Source organism: Capsicum annuum, chromosome 1 (assembly GCF_002878395.1).
Source record: "Capsicum annuum cultivar UCD-10X-F1 chromosome 1, UCD10Xv1.1, whole genome shotgun sequence".
In the NCBI taxonomy this organism is placed as follows: domain Eukaryota; kingdom Viridiplantae; phylum Streptophyta; class Magnoliopsida; order Solanales; family Solanaceae; genus Capsicum; species Capsicum annuum.
Window position 1 is genome coordinate 227,243,302 of NC_061111.1, and position 17,836 is coordinate 227,261,137.

General features: G+C 31.8%; 2 protein-coding genes across 7 annotated transcripts; both read left to right on the top strand.

The window, feature by feature from the left end:
- The first annotated feature begins 411 nt into the window (after positions 1-411).
- On the top strand, positions 412-9,929 carry LOC107847277 (vacuolar protein sorting-associated protein 20 homolog 1). 6 transcript variants are annotated; one of them, XM_047409305.1, is made up of 7 exons: positions 412-985; positions 3,612-3,759; positions 4,588-4,740; positions 4,858-6,338; positions 6,592-6,675; positions 9,444-9,603; positions 9,691-9,929. In XM_047409305.1, the coding sequence occupies exons 4-7, from the start codon at positions 6,303-6,305 to the stop codon at positions 9,714-9,716; spliced, it is 306 nt and encodes a 101-aa protein (XP_047265261.1). In that variant the 5' UTR covers positions 412-985; positions 3,612-3,759; positions 4,588-4,740; positions 4,858-6,302; the 3' UTR covers positions 9,717-9,929. The 6 variants fall into 6 exon arrangements, with proteins under 6 accessions (XP_047265261.1, XP_047265263.1, XP_016546971.1 ...); XM_047409307.1 differs by having other exon boundaries at positions 5,445-6,338; XM_016691485.2 differs by lacking the exon at positions 3,612-3,759 and having other exon boundaries at positions 4,845-6,338.
- LOC107861253 (vacuolar protein sorting-associated protein 20 homolog 2) lies at positions 884-5,030 on the top strand. The gene is made up of 4 exons (XM_016706603.1): positions 884-985; positions 1,549-1,645; positions 4,607-4,740; positions 4,845-5,030. Exons 1-4 carry the CDS (start codon positions 884-886, stop codon positions 5,028-5,030), a joined length of 519 nt encoding a protein of 172 aa, XP_016562089.1.
- Positions 9,930-17,836: the final 7,907 nt, after the last annotated feature.

The window sequence follows — 17,836 nt, forward strand, 5'->3', positions numbered from 1 at the left end:
TTGCTTTTGCTAAGGCAATGAGAATTGTCTTTAAAACTTGAACTTGATTGAGGATAATAATATCTATCAATTTCAAATTTTCAATTCACAAGAATTAATAACAAATTCCTACAAAAGAAAAAATTCATAGAGAATATAAATACAATTAATTATTTATTTTTAATCAAAGTCCATAAACTTAAATAGAAGCAAAGAAAAATACAAATAAATTTTACACACTAACTTTCAAGCAACAAATAAATATTAAAAGCATTTATGATTTAACATTATCCAAAGTTAAATAAAAAAATAAAAAAACAAATGGAAGACATATATACCTGTATTGAAATTGTAATTCTAGTTTCCACCAAATGGAAGACATATATACCTGTAACTATGTTAGATAAATGAAAAAAAGAGGTATTCATCAAGAATCAAACCCGCAATGTTGAGGTTCAAAGGATGCTAGCATATGAATTCAAAACCAATGTACCCAAATACTTTTTGTTATTGTGGGTGCACAATTATATATATTAACTCTTTAGTAGGATATCCATACATATATACATATGATTTTTTTTAAAAAGTTACGGAGTGCACGTGCACCCTCGGCTAACCACGTCGGTCCGGCTCTGGTGGTAACTTTAAGCCTATTTTACTCTTAATGGGCAAATCATGGTTAGGAATATAAAAATAGTTTAAATTTCTTAGTTTGTCAAAATTGGTACCCCCAACCTTCTCCAAGAGAGATCAGTTACAAATTTTCAAAGTAGAGGTGGCGTTACAAAGTAGGGGTGGCGTTACATTTGAGCAAAGGGTTTTGCTCTAGAGATGCAAAACCTCCCAATTATTGCCGATTCTTCAATCTGAAATTTAAAAAATCCATTCTTTTTACTCGTGGAAGATGGGAAATATATTTGTGAAGAAACCGAAGATCACAGAAGTAGATAAAGCAATTCTGTCTTTGAAGACACAAAGGCGTAAACTTGCACAGTATCAGCAACAGGTATATACCCTTTTGTTGTATGTTTTTTGTACTCCCTTTTACTTGTTATGTTTCGTTTCTCGAGAGTCAATTTGCATGGACTATCAACAATATTTTAAGATAGTAGAGTTTTTAATTTAAAATTCAAAATAATGAATGAATTTTATTCAATTTAGCTCTGAAGATTAGTCAAATTCGATTTTGTAAAGCGAGACGTGACAAGTAAAAGTGAACGGAGCATCCGACAATCGTTCATGGAATCTTGTACTTTGATGATTTGTCATGTTGTCTGCAGTATCTTTTTTTTTTTCTTTTTTCCATGGCTTCTTTACTTGGTTAATTCTTTTTCTACACTGCTTTGAACATTTTTCATTGAGCTAAAGGTCTATCAGAAACAACCTCTCTTCCTCCAAGGTACGAGTAAGGTTTCCATACGCGCTCTACATTCCCCAAACCCCACTTTGTGGTATGAATGTATTATGTTTATATATAGATATGCATACACACATTTATGTATATATGTTTTTGTAAGTTGTTAAGTGATGATCAAAAGTTGTTACTCTTTGGTTTTACATGCTGAGCAGTGTTGTGAATGTCGGTTTCCACGTCGCCAATGGCGAGAGGCGAGGCGAGGTGAGCCTATGTCACCATCTGCCTTTGTGGCGATGCCACCTTCGAAAGGTGACCAGGCGACTATGGCAAGAAAGGCGATGCCTTTATAAAAAAAAAAAATTAGGGGTTTAAAGGATAAAAGGTACATTGGGGTTTCAAAGATGAGAGGCTATATAATGAAATGCATGTTTGACTTGAAGATTATGAAAATATTGAAGAAGAATAAACTTTTATAGTTTTAGTATTGCTTGTTTTATGGATCGTTGAGTCATTCAAGTTCTAGACTTTTAGTAGCTACAATATATTTTAAGTTTTTGAATTGAAATATTTGCTAATATATTATTGCTATTGAGATTTTTGATTATTTATTTATGCAATTAAATATTTTAATTTTTTGGTATTAATTGTCGCTTACCTCAAAAAGGAACGCTTCGCCACTTGCCTCACCGTGTGGCAAGGCAGAGCCTTGTCGCCTTTTGCCGCCTCTCGCCGTCCAAAACACTGATGCTGAGCGATTTCTTATCAATGTTACTGCTTGCATTGCTAAGCGTGCTCCTCTCACCTTGATCTCTTCAAAGTTTATATTTTCAAGTTTCACTAGAGTACCTTGCAGTTGATCTGTGATTTTCTGTTCTCTCTTATTATTAAGAAACGGTAGTTTGTCACTCTTTCTATTCAAATCTGAAATTTTATGTCTGGTGATTAAAAGCAAAGAGTTGCTCAACCTTCTATTTTGGTTCCTGGTTTACCCATGGTAAAAGACAACCTCCACATAGATCCTTGAAAAGGCATAATGACGGAATAAATTGAAGAAGGTTTACTGTTTTCGTTGCACCTGTAGTACAATTAATCATTGTTTTGGGCCTCAACAACTGCAACAGCTCAGCAGTATATTGTGTCCACCATCAGGGAACATGTTAAAACTTTTACTCTGGAACGAATCTTAACTTCCCTTATAACAGTGTTGCTACCCACAAGGAGGATGAGAACACTTAGGGGTCGTTTGGTTGGGAAAGGGTTATCCCAGGATAATTAATCCCGGGTTAGTTATTCCGGGACTAGTTATCCCACCATGTATATGGGATAACTTATCCCATCACTATGGTATAAATGGTGAGATAAAGAGTCCCGGTACTAACTAATACCTCACACCAAACATGGGATAAAATAATCCTTTATTTTATCCCGAGAGTATATATTCCTTATACCTCACACCAAACGACCCCTTACTTTAATATCAACTATCTTAGACGTTATAGCAATACTTAAATATCTCGCCCTAAGTTTGGTGGTAAGGCAGTGGGTTAGGATACATATCCACAAAAAGTACAGAAATGTTGATTTTAAGTGAGGTAGAACATTTGAAGTTCCGGAAAATAGAGATAAGAAGGATATCCATGAGAGCGTAAATGTGTCGATTATCACATTATTTCGATGTAGTTACTAGTCCTTCCGAAAAATAGAGATAAGGAGGATATCCATGAGAGCTAAGTTGCTCGGACTCTTCAAAAATGTCTACGGGTGCGTGTCGGATCCTCCAAAAATAGTGTATCTGTGAAGGATCCGACACGGGTGCGGCAACATTTTTGGAGAGTCCTAGCAACTTAGCATGAGAGCATAAATGTGTGTCGATTATCACATTATTTCGATGTTGTTACTAGTCCTTTATTGTAAGGCTCTACATTGCTTTTCTTACTATTTACACTTTACCCGAGGGTCTTTCGGGAACAGTCTCTGTACCTGCATGGGGTAGGGGTAAGGTCTGCGTACACTCTACCTTCCCCAAACCCCACTTGTGTGATTTCACTGGGTAAGTTATTGTTGTTGTTATTATTTGTATTTAAATGCAATGCTTTATTGTGCTATTTATTTAAGCTGCCTAATTTTATGAACTCAGAAACATCGGGTCATTGGAATTATGAAGTTCTTGATAATTAAAACTCTGTTATGCTGTTGACACTACGTAGATGATCTTCAGCTCAAGTTGTATTAAATCATTGTTCTTTCTGATTCTTTTTTTTTTTCGATTGGGGAGATGGAGTTTACTTCTCAGTTTTCTTCATACGAGCACCGACAAACAGAGATATTCAGACATATATATACATGTATGTTTGTATAGATATCTACACACACATATGGATGTATATATGTTTGTGCAAGTTGTAAAGTGATGATCAAAAGTTGTAAGTTACCCTTTCGTTTACATGCTGAGCTATTTCTTATCAATTTACTGCTTGCATTGTTAAGAATGCTCCTCTCACTTTACTTCACCGTTTATCATTTCAAGTTTAACTTAGTAGGCAGGTACCTTGAAGTTGATCTGTGATTTTCTGTTCTCTCTTATTATTAAGAAAACGGGATAGTTTGTTACCCTTTCCTTTCAAATCCAAAATTTTATGTCTGGTGATTAAAAACAAAGAGTTGCTCAACCTTATATTTTGGTTCCTGGTTTACCCATGGTAAAAGATAACCTAGATCCTTGAAAAGGCATAATGATAGAATAAGTTGACGAAGGTTTACTGTTTTCGTTGCACCTGTAGTACAATTAATCATTGATTTTGGCCTCAACAACTGCAACAGCTCAGCGGGATATTATCTCCATCATCAGGGAACATGTTAAAACTTTTACTTTGGAACAAACCTTAACGTCCCTTATAACATGTTGTTACATAAGGAGGATGAGAACACTTATTTTAATATCAATATCTTAGACATGCTAACAATACTTTACTATCTCCCCCTAAGCTTGGTGGTGAAGCAGTGGGTCAGGATGTATGTATCCATTAAAAAAAAAAAAGAAATGTTGATTTCAATTGAGGTAGAACTACATTTGGAAGTTCCATAAAATAGAGATAAGGTGGTTATCCATGAGAGCTTAAATGACTCCATTTTTTTTCAAGAATCATTTTTTGAAGTGCATTTCTAGAATCTTAGGCTTAAATAAAACAATATTTACTGAAAATTGCTTTCTGGTTTCATAACCATCTACGACTTTCTGCTATTGCTTACAGTTGGAGGCTGTTGTTTAAGCTGAAAAGCAAGCTGCAAAGGACTTGCTACGTGAAAAGAAGAAAGATAGAGCCCTTTTAGGATTAAAAAGGAAAAAAGTGCAAGAAGAATTATTAAAGCAAGTTGATGTCTGGCTCATAAATGTTGAGCAGCAAGTAAGCAATTCCTGTTAAATACTGTTCCTTACTCTGTCACAACTTGGTACTCTTTCTTTTAAAAAATTCATTTGCTTTCTGATTCATCTTACAAATTTGTTTAGTTGGCAAATATAGATCTAACAAGCAAGCAAAAGGCTGTGTTCGAGAGTTTGAAGTCTGGAAATAATGCAATTAAAGCAATACAAAGTGAGATCAACCTAGAGGATGTTCAAAAGTTAATGGATGATACAGCAGAGGCAAAAGCTTATCAAGACATAAGCTCTTTCACAATATATGGTTCTTTTTAGTCTTGTGGGATCTAGGAAATTCATTCATACGCGTAGGTTATAGTATATGCTCATGCTCATGGTAAAAGATAAAACAAGAAATAAGAAACTTCTGCTTGAAATATTCAGGCTCTACTTTGGGGAAATGTTGCACTCCAGGAAAGTTCAGTACACTTTAAGTACGAAACTTGAAATGTCAAGGAAATTGTCCATCTGATGTCATATCTGCATATCATGAAATTCTGTTTCATTTCGAACATCAGAAATGTCTTGTCTTGATTGAAATGGCATAATGGTAGTATGAGGAAATGATCTTACTTGCTCTATAACTTTTTAAAAGATGTTACTTGCCATATATAGTAGCCAATCAACTATTGCCCTGTTCTTTGCGTTTTATGTTCATAATAGATTTATTTTTTGTGAATGTTACATAAGGGAAAGGACACTGGGAAGATAACTTGGATAATTTGCTCCTTCGGTGCAATATATGTGAAGCAAATTTCCATTTTCTGATGTAAATCCCATTCCTCTATCGTATCTTCCCTATTCCCATTGAACTTTCTTTTCCAAACTGTATTGTTGCCTTCATTATGCTCATACCAATGCACCTGTTCCACAAAAGGTCTAGGTACTTCAAATTGTTTGTTGACATGAACATCTGTGGTAAAACCTCTGGAATTGTTTCAATCTTGAACCTTGGACATATGCGATTGTCTGAATCAGAATTCTTTAGGAAGAATATCTTTTATCTCATGTTAGCATACTCCAGTCCCCTTACGATACTTCTCTTAGCGGGTTAATCATACACTTCAAACGTATCTAGCGATTCCCATGGCATCATTGAGAATCAGCAATACACTAATGCCCTCGTTGTCTACATTGGGAACTTGATTAAGGAGCAGACCTTTTATTTACATATTTTCTAGAATCTGAAACGAACTTTTTATTGCATGTTCTCTTAATTCTGGTTAGGTCCAAGGAGTTGTTCTCAATCTGAGTCATTTGCATTTACTACCTAACCTTGTGCATAACTTTTGCATGATCTCATTGTTACTGGTAAGGTACCGAGTTCTCAATCAGAGTCATTCACACACTTACAACCTAACCATGTGGATGACCTTTTTCTTTTTCTTTCTTTGATACATAACTAGTTTGATGCTGTATCTGCATAAAATTCATAATTTTGATAGGTGAAGGCTCACGATTCATGCACTTTGGTCTCACTAGGTGCAATGGATGAAGTTCATAATTTTCTGTGACGCTTTTTACTGATAAAAAGAAAAAGAAAATCATATGGCGCTTTTATTGTTAATGGGTTGGTTATTGAAGGTGGACATTTTCGTTCCTACACTTAAGTTTCATTTTGCTTTTTCCACCTGAATATTGTGTGTTCTTCTTTCTTTTCTAAATTTACAATACTCAGTATGAGTGACAGAAAAATTCTATTTCATATGTTGCTAGTGATGCTTATTTCCTTATAGTCAATAACCAGTGCTATCTTCAAAGATATCAGCTTACTGCAAAGAACTCCTTTTCCAAACTTTCTTCTTTTGGCTGCTTTACTGCTATTTCCATTTTGCAGGAAATCAATGCAATTCTTGGAGAGAAGCTACCTGCAGAAGATGAAGAGGAAGTTTTAGCAGAATTTGAGAATCTGGAATCTCAGGTCTGTTGGCTTTTAGTGCAAGCAATTTCTGTTAAAAAGCTCTTGTTTATTTTTTTTCCCCAGCACTTCTTTAATATTATAAAATATTTGTTTCCCAACTCCTGTAAACTAGTAGTATATCACACAGTAGAGAACCTACAAAAAGATATGACTATCTACAAAAGACTTCAATCTTCAATACCAATAGGAACCTCATGGATGCACCAAAAAGACATTAAAAATTGGAGGTTCTTCCTCAAATCTTCAAATGTACAAAGTTATTCTCTATCCAAATATATCTCTTTCTTTTCATCTAACCTACTTGTGCAAGCAGGTGTTCTGTAAAAGCAGAATGAATAGTTCCTAGTTCATAGTGTCTGCCTGTCTGGCATTGTCCTTTGTGTCCCAAACCATCTCAAAACCTCTCACCACAAGTGCATAGCTAGCTGCATGGGCGAAGTTAGGTTCAAGCAAGGGAGTTCAGTTGAATCCCCTTCGTCAATAAATGATGCTACAGATATAGGGGAAAAAACAATTTTTGTGTGGTATATTAAGTGTGAATCTCTTTTGACATAAGGGAAGATTCTAATATGGTGTCAAAAAGGGACTCGTAAATTTCCTAGGTCATAGGTTCTAATCCGAGGTGTAGTATTCTAGTTTCCTTTCTTTTTTTGAATCCCGTTGTATGTATTTGTGGCACTGGCTAGCTGTTTATGCAAAAGGAGGTCATCTGAGTATCACATGGGATGCAATTCACTAGGACTGAGTATCTAACTGTACTACAAAGAATCTGATCCACTTTCTCCCGCTGTCCCCAAAACTTACCTTCCACATTATGAAGTCCAGGAACTCCCGGTCAACGCAACTGTGAGCCTTATGTGGATTAAGCTTGCACAAAGTTCCAACTCTCCCTTGCTTGTCTGGAGTAGACCTTAACATTAGCCACCAATGTCTCATCTTAGATTTGTCTTCCTTTCAGAATGCTTACTGTGAAGTAGATGTTATTTCGTCCAGCACCTCCTTTAGAGTTTAGACTATTCGAAAGCACCTTGGAGTTCATCTTATAGATGCTTCTCACTGGACTAATAGATCTGTAGTCCTTAATGCTTGTAGCTCCCTCTCTTTTTGCGTGATGATTATGAATGGTGCATTAAGCCTTTTTTTAAAAAAGTTCTTTGATCTCCTGAAACATAACAATGGTCTCCTTCACCTCTCCTTTGATCATTCTCCATCACTGTTGAAATAAGGCATAGACAAAGCAATCTAGTCCTAGAGGCCTTATCATTTACAAGATTTTGAACCGCCTTCCGTACCTCTTGTTTCCCTATTGTCCTCCCCAGTCACTCTCTTTTCTTTCCCTATTTGGTTGAACTTTAGACTTCTTAACATAAGCCTCCAAGCTACTTTCTCTTGAAATAATCAGTTGTAGCACTCCAACGTTGTATCTCTGTACCTCCTCTTCCTAAAAAATTCACCCTGTACAGTACCCCCGTGTTTATGAAATTTCTCGTCTTTCGCGAAGCTATCCTCTGGAAAGAATTTTGTACTATAGTGCCCTTTTTCTCCAGCCACCTTACCCTAAAAATTGGACTCCAACTGGGTTCTCTGTGTCCCCCTCCCTCCTAAAATATTCATAATCGCCTCTTACACCTCTACTCCTGAAAACATCCATGCTCTTCACCCTTGTGTCCCCTTTTAGTATCTTCATCTTCTTAATGAGTCGAAATGTCAGTTTTTCTATTACCTCGTGAGTATTTCATCATCCTTAATATTGTTTCTTATATTTTCCAGCTTTAGTTACATTCTTTCGAATTTGGAAGACTCTCATGCTTGTATCTCTGGTTCCGCCTAGAAGGATAGTAAGTGATTCGAGGTCAGCTAGTCAGAATTTGTAGCACATTTAATATGCTCACGGGACTCGAAGAATCTGTCAAGTCTTGAGCTTGGTTCCTCAGCCTTGATCGATTTGAATCTTTCCCGTGTTAATGGGAGGATCAACAAGAAGATAAATATGCTTGGACTCCGAGAAATCCTCTATTGCCCAAGTCACCATCCTCCATCTCATCCTTTCGTATGGAAAGCTTATAGTATTGAAATACACCCTCATAACGCCCAAAGGATTTCACAAGAAGTAATTTTGCATAACAAGTTTCATATGATAACATGATCTAAGGTTTTTCTTTTTCTTGTTTCAAGAGTCGAGCGTTAGAAGTTGCTTGCAAAGCCTTTATGCACATTTGGTGTGAATCATTGTAGGTTGTGGATTGTTTTCCTCCCAAAAAGGCCTAGTAAAGAAAAGGTCCCAAGTGAGAAAACATACAAGTAGAAATTCTAGGTTTGTACTCTGTAGAATTGTTAACCGCTTCAGTATACAAGTAGAACATACAGCCTCTTGTAGAAATGCAAGGTAGGCTGCACACAGTAGACCCTTGTGGTCGGGCCCTTCTCCGGACCCTACACATAGCGGGAGCTTTAGTGTACCGGGCTGCCCTTTTTTCATTATACTGAAGCGCTACTAGGAATAAGGTATTTATGTTGAAACAACCTCTCTACCTTCACAAGGTAGGGGTGGGTCTGCATACAGCCGTACACACTACCCTCCTGACCCCACTTGTGGGACTACACTGAGTATGTTGTTGTAAGTTGAAAATTCCTTTTTTTTTCTTTTGTTCCCAATTTTCTTCCAATAATTCTCGGTTGATCATTTTCTATTTCCACTTTCCAGCTGGAACATCATTCCATCTCTACCTGGATTATTGACATTGCCTTGTGGCTAAAATCTTTTGTAGTTGCAAGATCTGCCAGAAGTTCCTTCTGCAGCGCCATCTGTTGAAAATGTGGAAGAGGAATTGGATCTTCCTGATGTACCTACAAAACCTCCAGTCATTGCAGATGCTGTTAATGAGGATGCTCAAGAAACTTCAGCTGGGATTACTGAACGAAAGAAAGGTTTTTCTTTTCTCTTGCTTGTATCTTCTAATACAAGCACGGGCTATGAAGTCTACTGATAATTTTGTTCTGTCCAATTTTTCGCAGTTATGGAGGAACCATTACCTGCATGATCTCATTGCGTCTTGGTTCATAGCGTCAAGCTTGGAGACACTAATAAAGTCCTTTTGAAATTAAAGGATCTCTAACGTCATGTAACATAGACAGTTCTTGGTCACTTTCTCGCAGATTTATTGTATTTTTCTCTTGCGCCTGTACAGATCCTCGTCTTATTTCTAACATCACATTTGGGATATCATATTTTATACAGTGTGTTTTCTGTCATATACACGCTTTCCAGACTATTGATTGCCATAGCTTGCACATTTTTTTGGATAAAATTATTTCTTGCTCTTCTTTTCCCACTCAATAAAGGTCTTCTTTTTTCTATGAAAAAAGGGCAAGTTTTGGGTGAGAGGGTGAACACCAAAGAGTACTACTACATTTGGATGTGCTTAGTGTTTCCTGTCAATTTTCTCGGCCGCATGCAAATGGATTAGCATTGGCACTTCAGCTAGCGGTAAACGAAAAACTTTTTTAGATTTTAAGGGGTCGTTTGGATAAGAAATAGATTGTACTCCCTGCGTTCAATTTGTTTGTCTTAGTTTGACTCACCACAAGAGTTTAAAAAACAACAGTGTGATCCTACAGATAACTACCAACAATATATACCATTTGGCTGTTTAGTTTACCAAAAAAAGTATTGATCCTAAAGATAGTTACCAATAATATATATATAATTTGGCCGTCTAGTTACTAATATATATATTATTCCCTAGTTTACCAAATATGGTCGGTGTATATACTCGGTTGTATATGGTATACAATGTGTACACGTATGAATAGACATGTATATTAGTATAAAGTATACACTTACTATATACGCTAACTATCTATTTTGTAGACTAGATGACCCAAAATATTGCCTGTATTTTTCTCTTAAAGATGTGTATTAATGTACTAAAATATCTTTTAAATCTTGTGGCTCTTAATTTAGGATGGAAAGAGTTATCAAATAAAGAAAATGACTTTTTCTAACATATACTAAAAGGGAAATAAGATGAATAAATCGAAATGAAAAGTAATAAAGACACTTTAATGTGGATATATTTTTCAATTAAGTTCAATGTTTTATACCAAAAACGGATATATAGGTTACATTTTAATATGTGTTTATTTTTAAACTTAATAAATTTGAAAGGATTTTTTTATGGTGGATTCTAGGAAAAATAAAGGGTCATTTTGTCTTTTGCTATTTAATCATGTATATTTTTTTTTTCGATGCAAAGAAAAAACTAAAATGGTTCACAGAGTTTCTGAAGTAAAGTTGTTGAACAGTTGAGGTCTAAAGAGAAGAAACTCCATATTCTTCCGTGGATTTGCCCAAGTTTATCAAATCTTAATTCTGCTTGCATCCTTCATTTGTCAGAATCTTTGTCTCTCTAGATGTGTTTGATTGTAGTCTTGTTGACATTCAAAAAGTAACTACAGCCTCAATAATAGCCTTAAGAGTATGATGTTGAATGTCGAGTCCGGAGCTAAAAGGATAATTTTTTAAATTTAGGAGTCAAAATGAACAGTTTTTTTTTATGTAACAAAATGAAGAGTTCGCCCAAAAATAGACAAACTACTACTAACACCGTCTGACAAATGTTTGTTGAGGAAAAACAAATATTAATAGGATTTGCCCCAAAAATAGGCAAACTACATTTTTATAAATCTATGGGCAAACTATTATTTTTCCACTAAGAGGTTAGATTGATAATTGATTAAACATCACACTGTTAATACTTTTGAAAGGATTCTTAGTCATATGAACATTTTGTCCTTTCAATTTTTATGAAATAGTATAATTTTTTCACTAGTAAATATGTATTGTTGTTCACTCTATTTTTTAAATGTTTAATATCCTTTCAGGATAGAACAAATATGCATGTTGTTGGAGCACGTAGATGTACCTCAAATGTCAACAAAATTACATATTCGAAAAGATGTTGTGACTATTCAAAAATGGTGCCTCTTAAAAAAAAAAAGTATTTATACAGAAAAAGTGATTTAATTAGTTTTAAAAGTTTATCAATCCATTAGACCAATAATTTAAGGGACAATTACATAAAGAATTTCAAAATCAATTATTATCCTAAACAGTACTTTCTTAGTTTAAAACAGAATGGGTTACTTTCCTTTTTAGTTCGTTTAAAAAATAATGACTCTTTTCCTTTTTTGGTAATACTTTAATTTCAACACATGTTTAGGACCTAAAGATTAATGGACATTTTGGTACATTTGACATAACTTTGATTTAAGGCCATAAAATTCAAAAGTCTTCTTTATTTTCTTAAACTTTGTGTCAAGTCAAAGTAGGTCATTCTTTTTTAAACGGAGGGAGTATAACTTTTATTTTACGAAAAAGACTCAAAAATACCCCTGAACTATATGAAATAGCTCAAAAATGTCCCTCGTTAGATTTTTGGCTCAAAAATACCCCTCCGTTAAATATTTGGCTCAAAAATAGCCCTCCCTCTAACGGATTTCGGAAAAGGATCAAAAATACCCCTGAACTATCGGAAATGGATCAAAAATACCCCTCTGTTAAATATTTGGCTAAAAAATATCCCTCCCCTTGACGAAATTAAATTATTTCGATTGAATTAAACCCTAACTTTAACTTTTTAATCCTAATACTTTAATTTTTTAAAATAAAAATATTTTTTTAATTTTAAAAAAAGATAATGAAAAAAAAAGTATTTGAATTATAATATAAATTGGTTGAATTTGATTTAGAAAATAAACATACATTTATTCTAAAAAGGTATTTCCACTTTACATCTTTTTAATCTTCAAAGAAATTAACGAAATATAAATTTTCACTTAAAGAAATTACCGAAATATAAATTAAATGATGAACTTTATATAAATTAACTAAATAACCAAAATAATTTAATTTCATTAAATACCCCTCTATTAAATATTTGGCTCAAAAATACCCCTTCCCTTAACGAAATTAAATTATTTTGATTGAATTAAACCCTAACTTTAACTTTTTAACCCTAATACTTTAATTTTTTTACATAAAAGTATTTTTTTTTTAATTTTAAAAATAAAATAATGAAAAAAAGTATTAGAATTATAACATAACTTGGTTGAATTTGATTTGGAAAATAAACATACATTTATTCTAAAAAGGTATTTTCACTTTACATCTTTTTAATCTTTAAAGAAATTAACGAAATATAAATTAACAAAATTAATAAAATATAAATTTTCACTTAAAGAAATAAAAATTAAATGATGAACTTTATATAAATTAACGAAATAATCAAAATAATTTAATTTCGTTAAATGCCCCTCTGTTAAATATTTGACTCAAAAATACCCCTCCCCTTAATGAAATTAAATTATTTGGATTGAATTAAACCCTAACTTTAACTTTTTAATCCTAATACTTTAATTTTTTTACATAAAAGTATTTTTTAAATTTTAAAATAACATAAAGAAAAAAAAGTATTTGAATTATAATATAAATTGGTTGAAATTGATTTGGAAAATAAACATACATTTGTTCTAAAAAGTTATTTTCACTTTACATCTTTTTAATCTTTAAAGAAATTAACGAAATATAAATTTTCACTTAAAGAAATTACTGTAATATAAAAATGATGAACTTTATATAAATTAACGAAATAATCAAAATAATTTAATTTTGTTAAATACCCCTCTGTTAAATATTTGGCTCAAAAATAGTCTTTCCCTTAACGAAATTAAATTATTTCGATTGAATTAAACCCTAACTTTAACTTTTTAACCCTAATACTTTAATGTTTTTAGATAAAAGTATTTTTTTAATTTTAAAAATAAGATAATGAAAAAAAGTATTTGAATTATAACATAACTTGGTTGAATTTGATTTGGAAAATAAACATACATTTATTCTAAAAAGGTATTTTCACTTTACATCTTTTTAATCTTTAAAGAAATTAACAAAATATAAATTTTCACTTAAAGAAATTCCCAAAATATAAATTAAATGATGAACTTAATATAAACTAACGAAATAATCGAAATAATTTAATTTCGTTAAATACCCCTCTGTTAAATATTTGGCTCAAAAATACCCCTTCCCTTAATGAAATTAAATTATTTCAATTGAATTAAACCCTAACTTTAACTTTTTAATCCTAATACTTTAATTTTTTTACATAAAAGTATTTTTTTAATTTTAAAACTAAGATAATTAAAAAAAAATTTGAATTATAACATAAATTGGTTGAATTTGATTTGGAAAATAAACATACATTTATTCTAAAAAGGTATTTTCATTTTACATCTTTTTAATCTTTAAAAAAATTAACGAAATATAAATTTTCACTTAAAGAAATTACCGAAATATAAATTAAATGATGAACTTTATATAAATTAATGAAATAATCGAAATAATTTAATTCCATTAAATACTCCTCTGTTAAATATTTGGCTCAAAAATACCCCTTCCCTTAACGAAATTAAATTATTTCGATTGAATTAAACCCTAACTTTAACCTTTTAACCTTAATACTTTAATTTTTTTACATAAAAGTATTTTTTAATTTTAAAAATAAGATAATGAAAAAAAGTATTTGAATTATAACATAAATTGGTTGAATTTGATTTGGAAAATAAACATACATTTATTCTAAAAAGGTATTTTCACTTTACATCTTTTTAATCTTTAAAGAAATTAACAAAATATAAATTTTCACTTAAAGAAATTACCGAAATATAAATTAAATGATGAACTTTATATAAATTAACGAAATAAACAAAATAATTTAATTTCGTTAAATACCCCTCTATTAAATATTTGGCTCAAAAATACCCCTTCCCATAACGAAATTAAATTATTTCGATTGAATTAAGCCCTAACTTTAACTTTTTAATCTTAATACTTTAATTTTTTTTACATAAAAGTATTTTTTAAATTTTAAAAATAATATAATGAAAAAAAGTATTTGAATTATAACATAAATTGGTTGAATTTAATTTGGAAAATAAACATACATTTAGGGTGTGTTTGGTATGAAGGAAAATGTTTTCCTAGAAAATGTTTTCTTGGAAAACAAGTTGATTTTCTTACTTGTTTTCCTATGTTTGGTTGGTGGATAGAAAATATTTTCCGGAAAATATTTTGTAATGTTTGGTTGGAAAATGAAAAAATAATTTTCAAAAAATACATTTTAATCTTTAGCTAAAGCATAAAAATACATTTTAGAAAAATATTTTTTGATCTCAAAAAATATTTTTTGGGGTGTGTTCGATATGAAGGAGGAGAAATATTTTCTAAAAAAATAAGTTGTTTCTTACTTATATTTAGGGGTGAGCATTTAGTTTGTTCGATTTGATTGTTGAATATCGGTACGATTTTTTGGTTTTTGGATTGACGAAAATAACAATCATAACCAAAGCAAAATTATTTCGGTTTGGTTCGTTTTTTACAGATCCGGTTCGGTTATTCGTATTTTTATTTCGATTTTGAAGATTAAAGTAGTGACCATTTAAAATTGGTGATTTTTCTAGAAAAATAATCTTTTTTCAAACTTATTTTCATTCTCAAATATAATTAATTCAACACGAATGAAATAATCATAAATATCGACTTCGCCGAGTCATCACCGTTGGCGTGATGACAATGGCCGCACGCGGCAGCGACTGTCGACGGCAGTGACGAACTAAGCAAACGACTGCAACTGTCGTTGGCGATGTTGAAATTTCAAATGAACTAAGGATGGATGAGCGTTGTTGCAGCCTTCATGTTACTATTACGGTCAAAAGCAAAACAACATATTAGGATTTAGGTTTACTAAATGATTATAATTTATATATTTACATGTAATATGAAATATATATATATATATATATATATATATATATAAATTATAATATATTATTTACATAATTTTGATTTTTCGGTTTATCTGATTTTTTTTTTTGAAATTTCGAAAACCAAACCGTTTAACCAAATTTCTAAAATTTGAAATCAAAACCAATTCGGAAATTGAAAAACCAAACCAAAATTAAATTTCGATTCGATTTTTTAATTTTTTTTATTTAAACCAAAATATGCCCAACCCTACTTATATTTGTGTGTTCGTTATGCAAATTGGATAAGTATATGTTTTCTAAAAGTATTTGTATATATTTAACAAAAAGACTGAGAATGAATATGATAAAAGGGGTGGGATAAGAAAAACGTTTTGAATGGTAGGGGATGGGGGTAGGGGTGGGGGTGGGGTGGGGTGGGAGATTGAGGGTCGGAGTAGGGATGGGTGATTTTGAGAGTTGTATGAATATTTCAATTTAATAGTGATGTTGAAAGAAAGTTTTGGAAAATGTTTTCCTTATTTTTTGAAGGGAAGTCGTTTTCGTTAGTTTTAAGGAAAATGAGTTGATTTGGAAAATATTTTCCAAAACCTGTAAGCCAACCAAACAGGAGAAAACTGGAAAACATTTTTCAGAAAATGTTTTCCTTCATACCAAACACACCCTTATTCTAAAAAGGTAATTTCACTTTACATCTTTTTAATCTTTAAAGAAATTAACGAAATATAAATTTTCAATTAAAGAAATTAACGAAATATAAATTAAATGATGAACTTTATATAAATTAACGAAATAACCGAAATAATTTAATTTCGTTAAGGGAGGGATTTTCTTGACCCAAATAATTAACAGAGGGGTATTTTTTACCCATTTCAGATAGTTCAGGGGTATTTTTTATCTTTTTCCGAATTTCATTAGAGGAAGGCGTATTTTTGAGCCAAATATTTAACGGAGGAATATTTTTGAGCCAAAAATCTAACGAAGGACATTTTTGAGCTAATTCGAATAGTTCAGGAATATTTTTGAGCCTTTTCCGTTAATTTTATTACAATTATACCCTACTTTTATTATTTATAACTAATTGTCTTATTCATTGTCTTATCTTCCTCTCTTCGCTGTTGAATCTTTGGCGAAGCTTGGATCGTCGATGATGCTTCGAGCTCCGGTGGAGCTCCATTTGGCCGAAGAGACTCTGGTAGTGTCCTTTCGCTCCGACCAACAACTATTTCATCTCCATTTCTTTATTTCTCCGGCCAAAAAACCACCATAGTCTTCCCTCAATCCAACTCTCCTCCCTATTTCGATTCCGACCAGCTCTTAGCATTCATCTCCGGCGATGTGATGTGAACATTGTTGCTTCTAATTTTGGCTAGATCCGTTGGTGGTAGAGCTCGTAATAGTTTTTTTGTTGAGTGTAGTAAAATGGTGAATAGGAGAGGGAAGTTAGTGGTAAGGGAAAGCCATTAATGGAGGATTGAAGGTTAGTACTAAAGGTTATTTTGGATGGTTGTTTGGTGTTCCGATGATGTGCTTCGCCGGAGTTGAATTTTTCGGGGAAGGTGACGACATTGTTATTGGATAGTATTTTCAGTCAAGATGGTGAATTTTTTAAAAATTGTATTGCATATAAACAATTATTGTAATATAGTTCAAATTCAATTTATACATTTTTATGAATTCGAAAGTTGTTATTTCATAACAAAAATAATATATTTCTAACATCGTGAGCAAATTTAAATTGATGAAATATTTGAAATTCGCATATAATACTTATATTAAATTCGAAATGTATTAAGATTATTGTTTATATTTTTATTACTAATGTTGTTAAAACAATGTTTGAAAATGTATTATATATGAATTTAACTATTTGTGGTAAAAAAAAGTTAGGCTATCAACTGTAAAAATAAAAATATATTATAATTGGTAAATAATGTTATATATTTATACTATTTATGTAAATGTCTAATCCCAAGCTAAAACAAATATAATCAATTGGACCAAAAAACTGAGGAGGATGGTAGAATTTTTTTTTTTACTATTGCATCGATATAGTTTGACAAAAGAAGTTCTTTCGCAGAATTTTGATGTAGATCTTTTCCTTTCTTAATCAATAGAAAATTGGAAAAAAGATTAAATTTACCTCTCAATTTCGAAAAATTGATTAAATTATTATATTTTGGAATTAAATTTAGAGAAATTTTTAAATCTCACTAGTTTGCTTCTTAATTATACCCTTTTTCGATTTTTTTGATAAATTTTCTCTCTCTCAGATTTAATTGTTCAGATACATAACAAAATGTTAATATACATAAGTATTTTATTTACCATAACTAAC

What these genes read in the sequence shown, in the direction of transcription:
- LOC107861253 (XM_016706603.1), top strand. Translation starts at nt 884, where the DNA reads ATGGGAAATATATTTGTGAAGAAACCGAAGATCACAGAAGTAGATAAA. An exon ending in TTGCACAGTATCAGCAACAG is followed by an intron (nt 986 to 1,548) that starts GTATATACCCTT and finishes CATGCTGAGCAG; the next exon opens with TGTTGTGAATGTCGGTTTCC. An exon ending in GGCGATGCCACCTTCGAAAG is followed by an intron (nt 1,646 to 4,606) that starts GTGACCAGGCGA and finishes CTGTTGTTTAAG; the next exon opens with CTGAAAAGCAAGCTGCAAAG.
- LOC107847277 (XM_047409305.1), top strand. Translation starts at nt 6,303, where the DNA reads ATGGCGCTTTTATTGTTAATGGGTTGGTTATTGAAG. An exon ending in TTGAGAATCTGGAATCTCAG is followed by an intron (nt 6,676 to 9,443) that starts GTCTGTTGGCTT and finishes AATCTTTTGTAG; the next exon opens with TTGCAAGATCTGCCAGAAGT. An exon ending in GATTACTGAACGAAAGAAAG is followed by an intron (nt 9,604 to 9,690) that starts GTTTTTCTTTTC and finishes AATTTTTCGCAG; the next exon opens with TTATGGAGGAACCATTACCT.